Source organism: Chlorocebus sabaeus, chromosome 11, assembly GCF_047675955.1.
Source record: "Chlorocebus sabaeus isolate Y175 chromosome 11, mChlSab1.0.hap1, whole genome shotgun sequence".
Lineage (NCBI taxonomy): Eukaryota > Metazoa > Chordata > Mammalia > Primates > Cercopithecidae > Chlorocebus > Chlorocebus sabaeus.
The window spans coordinates 66,833,394-66,842,696 of record NC_132914.1 but is presented as its reverse complement, the minus strand read 5'-3'; the positions used below and the strand labels follow the sequence as shown (position 1 = coordinate 66,842,696).

At 42.9% G+C, this 9,303-nt stretch overlaps 1 protein-coding gene across 1 annotated transcript; it reads left to right on the top strand.

Annotated features, from left to right (window-relative positions):
* Positions 1–4,446: 4,446 nt before the first annotated feature.
* Positions 4,447–7,521, top strand: LRRC10 (leucine rich repeat containing 10). Its single transcript, XM_008003990.3, has one exon. The coding sequence runs from the start codon at positions 5,167–5,169 to the stop codon at positions 6,004–6,006; it is 840 nt and encodes a 279-aa protein (XP_008002181.1). The 5' UTR covers positions 4,447–5,166; the 3' UTR covers positions 6,007–7,521.
* Positions 7,522–9,303: the final 1,782 nt, after the last annotated feature.

Genomic DNA, 9,303 nt, shown 5'->3' with positions numbered 1-9,303 from the left:
TGTTCTCATTTCTAGTTCTGTGTGTGTGTACTCTGTTGTCTTCTATCTAGAAACCTTTGGGCTCTTCTATCCAGTGTGCTGAAATTTTCAGTGGTGTTGGTCTTTTTCATTTATTGTGCTACGAAGTTGACAGGTTCATCAGAGAACTCATATATGTCAGCCCTAGAAAACTCTTTCATTGCTTCTTTCATAATTGTCTCTCTCTCTTTCTTTTTTCTTTTTCTTTTTTATATTTGTGTGTGTGTGTGTGTGTGATGAAGCATTGCTCTTGTCATCCAGGCTGGAGTGCAGTGGTACGATCTTGGCTCACTGCAACCTCCACCTCCTGGGTTCAAGTGATTCTCCTGCCTCAGCCTCCCGAGTAGCTGGGACTACAGGTGCCTGCCACTATGCCCGGCTAATTTTTGTATTTTTAGTAGAGAGGGGGGTTTCACCATGTTTATCAGGCTGGTCTCGAACTCCTGACCTCAGGTGATCCCCCGCCTCAGTTTCCCAAAGAGCTGTGATTACAGGCATAAGCCCCCATGCCCAGCCTCTTTCTTTTTATTTTATTTTATTTTTGAGACAGGGTCTCACTCTGTCACTAAGCCTGGAGCACAGTGTCACAATCATGGCTCACTGCAGCCTCGACCTCCTAGGCTCAAGCAATCCTCCCACCTCAGCCTCCCAAGTAACTGGGACTACAGGTGAGCACGCCACCACACCCAGTTAATTTTTCAATTTTTTGTAGAGCCAGGGTTTCCCTATGTTGCCCAGGCCAGTCTTAAACTTCTCTCACCTTGGCATCCCAAATTGCTGGGATTATAGGCATGAGCCACCGCACCCAACCTTTTCTTCAACTTTTGACAAGATGTTCTCAAGCCTTCTATTACATTTTTTAATTTTATTTTTTGAATTGTGGTAAAATATGCAAAAATGCCCCATCTTAACTGGGCGCAGTGGCTCACGCCTGTAATCCCAGCACTTTGGGAGGCAGAGGCAGGTGAATCACCTGAGGTCAGGAGTTCAAGACCAGCCTGGCCAAAATGGTGAAACCCCATCTCTACTAAAAATACAAAAAAAAGATTAGCTGGGCATAGTGGCGCACCCCTGTAGTCCAAGCTATTCGAGAGGCTGAGCAGGAGAATCACTTGAACATGGGAGGCAGAGGTTGCAGTGAGCCGAGATCATGCCATCGCACTCCAGCCTGGGCAACAAGAGTGAAACTCCATCTCAAAAAAAGGATCCTGTTTTTATTTTTATTTTGTTTGGGTATATACCCAGAAGTGGAATTGTTGGATCATTTGATAATTCTATTTTTAATTTTTTGAGGAAACACCTACTGTTTTTCTTCTATTTTATTTTTAATTGTGCTTTTTTCATATCTTTATTTCTAAGAGCCCTTTCTTATTCTTAGAATCTTCCTTTCTTTCTAATGCATCCTACTCTGTTCATGGATGTTACGTCATCCAAGAAAGGCACAGTATTTGGAACACAGACTATAGAGCAAGATGATCTGGGTTCAGATCCCTGCTCGGCTACACGCTAGCTTGTTCAGGTTGCATAAACTCCTTGTTCCCCCATTTCTTTCTTTATCAAGTGGAAACAATAACAGTACATAAATTTTAGGATTGCTGTAAGGATTAAATGACCTAGTAATACCACACCCAACACGCAAGTGCTATAGTTAACTCTCTGAAAATATTATGTTATAGTTTATTATTTTCTTCTAGTCTCTTGATTTTTTGTCTTGATTTTAAACATTCTTATTTCAATCTCTGATTTTCATGTAAGAGATCTTCTTCAAGTGTTTTGTTATCTAAAGTGCTGCATGGAAATTCCGTTTGGTGGGGCAAAGTTTGTCACCTTGTGTGGTTCAACAGAAACCCACCCTGGCTGGGCGCGGTGGCTCAAGCCTGTAATCCCAGCACTTTGGGAGGCCGAGACGGGTGGATCACGCGGTCAGGAGATCGAGACCATCCTGGCTAACACGGTGAAACCCCGTCTCTACTAAAAAAAATACAAAAAACTAGCCGGGCAAGGTGGCGGGCGCCTGGTGTCCCAGCTACTCGGGAGGCTGAGGCAGGAGAATGGCGTGAACCCAGGAGGCGGAGCTTGCAGTGAGCTGAGATCCGGCCACTGCACTCCAGCCTGGGTGACAGAGCGAGACTCCGTCTCAAAAAAAAAAGAAACCCACCCACCCTGATAGAATCGTACACTGTGTGAGATCAGGGTTTTATCTATCTTGTTAGTCACTTGATTACTTGCATCTACAGCATAGTAGGTGTTCAGTCAATATTTGATAATATAATTAAAACTTTCTGACCCACACACAGTTTTCTCATCTGAAAAGTAAGGTAAAACATATTTATCTGGCTGGTGTTGTAAGAATAGATAATATATATAAGGCACCTGGTAGCAACATTATTATCATTATCATTTCTAGGGATGACATTAGGGCAGCTGCTTCATAACCATTCATAGTCACCACTGACCATGCTAAATATAGCAGCAAAGCAGAGTTAACAGGCCAGTTATTTTAATACAAATAAGCAAAGCAAGAAGAGGGCTCAAGATAATAGCCCTTGACATTCAATGTGTAGAAATTCCCAGAAGAACACTGGCTTCAGTCGTGACCTGTGAGCAGAAAGTGGGTAGCTCTGCTGCATCACCAAACAGCTCTGCAGAATCGCCATTCACAAGGTGCTTCTCAACGGTGTGGTCCATTACAAGCAATTCAGCAGCAAATTCATGGGATGCGGAGCAAGGGTGTGCCAGGCCCCCTGACCCATCCTGAAACTCTATTCAGAGAACAGGTAAGCTGATGGATTGGTTGTTTTTGGACTGGAGTTTTTAAATGTAAAATGATAAATGCCTCTAGTTAAAAAAAAAAATCAAGAGTACAAAAGGATCTAAATGGAAAAGTCAGCATCCCTATCACCCACAAACCCTCAGGTAGATTTTCCAAAGTTAATCACCATTATTTCTTACAGATATTTTTATGCACACACAAAGATACACATTTATTTTTTCACAGACGGGAATCATTAAAAAACTATTCTGAAATTTGCTCTCCGGAATCACTTCCCATATCAGTATATGTGGATTTACCTCCTTATTTTTAATAACTGCTATATGTATAAAGTAACATAACAGATAAGCCCCCAATCTCAATGACGTCACATAATTAATATTTACTTCTCATTTACCTCAATCCAACTGGGGATCAAGTGGGAGTGAGGAGGGTAGGGAGATGTTTTGCTCTTAGCACTTATTCAGGAATCCAGGATGACCACGGCCCTGCCACCTTCAACATATGACTTCCACATACTTGGTGGCTCCTAAAGTCACTCTGGGTGACAATATCCAGCCAGTAGATGGGGAAGGAGAGTGTGGAGAAGGGTGAAAGGTTTTACAGTAAGCCAAGTCTAGAGGTGACATCTAACACTTTTGCACACGTTACTTTGGCCAGAACTTGAAGACTTTCACCTGTAGACCAGCACTAGGAAATTGTCCCAGCTGGACAGCTGCTTGACTGGAATTACTGGACACTACGGAAGGGAAGCACAAACCTTTCATGGGTGGTCAAACATACCTGACACAGATGCACTGTAGGAATACATCTGAATTTATTTAACACTCAGAAGGCTAGCTTTCTTCTCTTTCTTCTGCTTTTCTGCTGATCTTTTGTCAAAGGCAAGTTTTTAAACTGTGGAAAGATATCATCTGATAAGAACAAAGACATGAGAAAGTAGACACCTGTAACCACTGCTGGTGGGTGTGTGTACTGGTTCAGATTTGGTGGGGTACAGAGGAGCCATCAATGAAAAACCTGTAAATGATGCATATCTATGATCCAACAATACATTTTTTTTTTTTTTTTGAGATGGAGTCTCACTCTGTTACTCAGGCTGGAGTCCAATGGTGCCATCTCAGCTTACTGCAAACCTCTGCCTCCCAGGTTCAAGCAATTCTCCTGCCTCAGCCTCCCATGTACCTGGGATTACAGGTGCACGCCACCACACCCAGCTAATTTTTGCGGTTTTTATTAGAGATGGGGTTTTACCATGTAGCCTAAGCTGACCTCAAACTCCTGGGCTTAAGTGACCCGCCCGCCTCGGCCTCCCAAAGTGCTGGGATTACAGGCATGAGCCACTGCACCTGGCCTGCTCCAGCAACACTTCTAAGGATGGTTCCCAAAGAAATGAGTGGACTGTTGCTCACATCTGTATGCACATGGATGTTTATAATAGTCGTGCATTGTAAACAACCTAGATGCCTAACCACAGAGAACTGTTTAAATTACTGTACATCTATATAATGGAATACTATGCAGGTGTTAAAAATAATTGCATAGATACCTGCAAACATAAAAATATGTTCATGATATGTCATGATTAAAAAATAAGGTTCCTGGCCAAGTGCCATGGCTCACACCTGTAATCCCAGGATTTTGGGAGGCCGGGATGGGCAGATCGCTTGAGCCCAGGAGTTCAAGACCAGCCTGGGCAACATGGGGAAACCTCATCTCTACAAAAAACACAAAAATTAGCCGGGCATGGTGGTGTGGACCTGTAGTCCTAGCTACTCAGGAGGCTGAGGTGTGAGGATTGCTGGAGTCGAGGAAGTTGAGGCCGCAGTGAGCCAAGATTGCACCACTGTACTCCAGCCTGTGTGACAGAATGAGACCCTGTCTCAAAAAAAAAAAAAAAAAAAAAGCTCCTAAAGTGCAATTTTAAAAAACAAATGATTACTTACAGCAAAAAGGCTAGAGGACACATGCAAATGTATACAGTATTTATCTCTGCATAATAGAACTATGGGTGTTTTTCATTTTCTTCTTTTACACCTTTATGTGATGTGTTAATATTTTATCATTAGGGAAAAAACAGCAAAGCTATTTTCAGCTTGAAATGAAAAAAAAAGTTGATAAAGGGGATTGGGGCTTAGGTGATTAAAGGCAAGCATGTGAGTCAGACATGGCCTCCCAGCTCCTGCTGGACTGCTGCGCTGTCGCCAGACACTCAAGTTGCTATCAGGAGCACTTTTCTCTGTCAAAGTGACTGGCTTTTGTCATGCAATCCCCAAGTTATAATGGGAGGGTAGGATAGGCCCCAGAGCAGTCAGCTGAGCCAGCCCCACTCCGTGAGTCGGTCCTCTGGGGCTCGCCATACCCCCAGCCTCTGCATGGGGAACACCATCAGGGCCCTCGTGGCCTTCATCCCTGCTGACCGCTGCCAGAACTATGTGGTCAGGGACCTCCATGAGATGCCACCGGACAAGATGGTGGATCTGAGTGGGAGCCAGTTACGCCGCTTCCCCCTGCACGTGTGCTCCTTCAGGGAGCTGGTCAAGCTCTACCTGAGCGACAACCACCTCAACAGCCTGCCTCCAGAGCTGGGGCAGCTACAGAACCTGCAGATTCTGGCCTTGGATTTCAACAACTTCAAGGCTCTGCCCCAAGTGGTGTGCACCTTGAAACAACTCTGCATCCTCTACCTGGGCAACAACAAACTCTGCGACCTCCCCAGTGAGCTGAGCCTGCTCCAGAACCTCAGGACCCTATGGATCGAGGCCAACTGCCTCACCCAGCTGCCAGAGGTTGTCTGTGAGCTGAGTCTCCTTAAGACTCTGCATGCCGGCTCTAATGCCCTGCGTTTGCTGCCAGGCCAGCTCCGGCGCCTCCAGGAGCTGAGGACCATCTGGCTCTCCAGCAACCGGCTAACTGACTTCCCCGCTGTGCTGCTTCACATGCCCTTCCTGGAGGTGATTGATGTGGACCAGAACAGCATCCGTTACTTCCCCAGCCTGGCCCATCTGTCAAGTCTGAAGCTGGTCATCTATGACCACAATCCTTGCAGGAACGCACCCAAGGTGGCCAAAGGTGTGCGCCGTGTGGGGAGATGGGCAGAGGAGACGCCAGAGCCTGACCCTAGAAAAGCCAGGCGCTATGCGTTGGTCAGAGAGGAAAGCCAGGAGCTACAGGCACCAGTCCCACCTCCTCCACTTCCTCCTACCAACTCCTGAGGAGCTTCAGTTGCAAGTCAGTGCCAGGGACCCAACTGCAGCATGTTTTGGAAGCCTCTCCATTGGAGTGGAAAGGATGGCTCTGGGTCATTTGGGGGTGGCTCTGCTAGTAGAGACTGATGGAGACAGCCAGGTGGAATGCCATAAATCACACTGAGAAAATATTTCTGGCCAACAGCTTTTCTTCCAGAGGGGAGTTGTGTGCCAATGATGGCATGAGAATCCAGAGAATTCTTGTTTGCAAGAAAACAGCTTCTCCATGCAGATATTTTGAAACACTGAAGAGCAAAAAGGGCTGGGACACTTTGAACTCCTGCACTCTCCAGAAGTGACTGGTCATGAGGCTCATGAGCTCCTCAAATAAGGTATTTGTCATAGAATTAAATATTCTGGTGGTCTGTCCCTTTGCAGGACATATTTTCTTTACTGTAAATGACCATAAACAGTATCAATGTATCACTGAGGCCACTGAAAAGGACATTTCTACCTAGGCAATCAGTCAGATTCACAGAAAAAAGTTGTTTGTTGTTGTAAAGGCTCAAGATGAAACTCTCCCCAGCAGTTTAGTGCCTGCTGAAAAGATCCCTGATGGACAATACCTCTGGTGGACTCCAGCTGCCCCTTTTATTATTATTAGAGACAAGATCTTGCTCTGTTACTAGGCTGGAGTGCAGTGGCACAATCATGGCTCACTGCAGCCTCTAACTACTGGGCTCAAGCCTTCCTCCCGCCTCAGCTTGCCCAGTAACTGCTGGTACTACAGATGTGCACACCTGGCTAAGTCTCTAATTTTTTCGTAGAGATGAGGTCTTGCTATGTTGCTCAAGCTAGTTTCAAACTCCTGGGCTCAAGCAATGCTCCTGCTTCAGCCTCCCAAAGTGCTGGGATTACAGGCATGAGCCACCACACGCAGCCTTCAGCTGTCACCTTAAACTTGACAATGGCTCATGCTGATTTAGTTCATTTTCCCTAAAGGTTTGAGCCAAGATCTGCTCCCAACAGTTCACTGTCACTGACAATGTTGGAAGTCATCTGGAAAAGATAACCTCTGTGGCAATGCAGTCTCATTAAAGTCAAGCCTTTTTGTGATTCCTGTCTACCTCCCTGAAGCAAAGCCCTTCTGTTTATTCACACTAATGAGCCAGAGCTGAGCTAAATTGAATCCCTGTCCTTGGAGGAAAACCACATTTCCAGAAGCATATTAGTTTAAAGGTAGTAGGTGAGAAACGTGATCACTTGAAACAAGTACTTTGAAATTTGAATAGCAAGTTGTAGTGTATATAGGAAGTCTCTGCCTCTTTCGCCTAGTATCTCTGCCTTTGTTTCAATGTGTTTTGATTTCTATAGACTGTTTTGACAGTGTATAAACCAAGGTATTTTGTTTTTTGAAAGTATGTAAATTGTGACCTTCTCACAAATATATAAACTTTAAAGAAATTGTTGTTAGTGGGTGATTTAATAACACAACTCTTTATGTACTTGAACCTTTTCAGCAAACAAGGACACAAAAAGTGTCATCTTAACTAAAACATACAGTACCAAATTTTTAAAAGGACCTTTTCCATAAAAGCATCTTAACCCAACAAAGTTTGGTTCTAAAATGACATTACACAACAGACCTATTTTCATGTATGTCTTCCTACCAGAAATACTTCCTGCTAAACTAAAGGAAGAGAAATTTCCATGATATTGCATAATTCCTTCCTACTGCCACCTCCCATCTGCAGAGCATTTGCAACCCATTGATCAGACTGTGAAAAAAGGCCCCTTTAATCATTTAATGTAATAGGTTTAAACTTTCAGGTCAAACATATTTAACTCCTTTAGAAACAAGCCCAGATTTCTGTTGGTTAGGATTTATCTCATTCCTAATGACGGAAGCCAAATTATATTCAGCTGATGATAGAAACTTTTGTCAACAGAACTTGCATTCTAAGCTTAATCTATAGCAAAGTTTATCGATTGTTGACTTTCTTTTGACCCTGTCTTCCCCTTCCCAAGATTAATCGGCCATTCTGTAGTTGCAGACTATAACCATAAAACAGAGTGAAGCCAATTGATCCATACAGAACTCTCATCTACAGAGCTAATGGTCTGAATCAGTAGTCAAATTATAAACATTTTGGCCCATAATCAAGCTGTTTTATTCTAAAACAATCAATACACAACAGACATTTCTCAAATGGTACGGTCAAGTGTTTGCTGTTGAATTTGCTTTCCAAAAAGTTTTCACTGTAGGATTTCAATCAATTTTATAAAGTATATAAATGCATACTTACATTTCTATAACCCTTCTAATGTTTTCTGGAAATGTTGACATAATTAGAAAGTAAAATAAGAAAATGTTGAAGCACCAAATGTAACTTTTTTGCTCCTGATTTTAAGTCTTGAAACTCAAAGTGTTAATGCATCAAAGGAAAAAGGTCTTCCAGAAGTTTACACAGGATTTTAGAGTCCATAAATAAGAGTGATGCCAACTGAAATGTTTAACATGGAATCAATGGAAATGAATCAGCAACCAAGTTTGCTTCTTTATTTTGTCCTAAAATGCAACATCTCTAGAGTTTATAATTTTACACTTAAAAGTGGGTTTGTGCCCTAATAAGCAACTGAACTCAAACTAAAGGCACATATCCAACACAGTGAACCAGAAGCAACGTAGCATACTGGCTAAGAACATGGCCCTTCAGACTACCTGGGTTCAAATCCCAGGCTTGCCAAGAACTAGTCAGTTATCATCTGTGTGCCTCAGTTTCCTCATCAGTAAAATGGTAACAGTTTCGGCAGGGCACTGTAAGGATTAAACCAATTACTGTGTATAAAATGCATAGAACAGTGCCTGGCATGTGACAGTGAAGGTTTACATAAAATGTTCTTTTACTAAGTATTATACCAGGCAGCACAACACCTATATTTACCCTAAAAGCAAGTGTAATTCCTTGCTTTAAAAAAAAAAAAAAAAAGGTGGCATCCTATGATTTGCAGGAGAAAAAAAAAGTGGCAATAGAACAACAAAGCTATTTTCCCTTCAGAAAATTTTCAACCATAATATCTAAAGTCCTGAATATAAGAGATATAATCACAATTTGGTCAAATGTTCCTGGCTTACCAAAATAGGAAAACACACAGACATGATTACCAAAGATGCATTTGCAAATTTCTAAATGAATATACTTTGATCCTTATCTATTATTCCAGAATTAACTTAATCACCAAAGTACTTGAAGACACGGGACTATTTCTTGGCATTAAATCTGTTTCTTAAGGGGCAGGAAGCATGTGACTGAAGACATGGGT

Bases quoted from the DNA above. Each gene is read 5' to 3' on its own strand.
- LRRC10 (XM_008003990.3), top strand. From the start codon at position 5,167: ATGGGGAACACCATCAGGGCCCTCGTGGCCTTCATCCCTGCTGACCGC.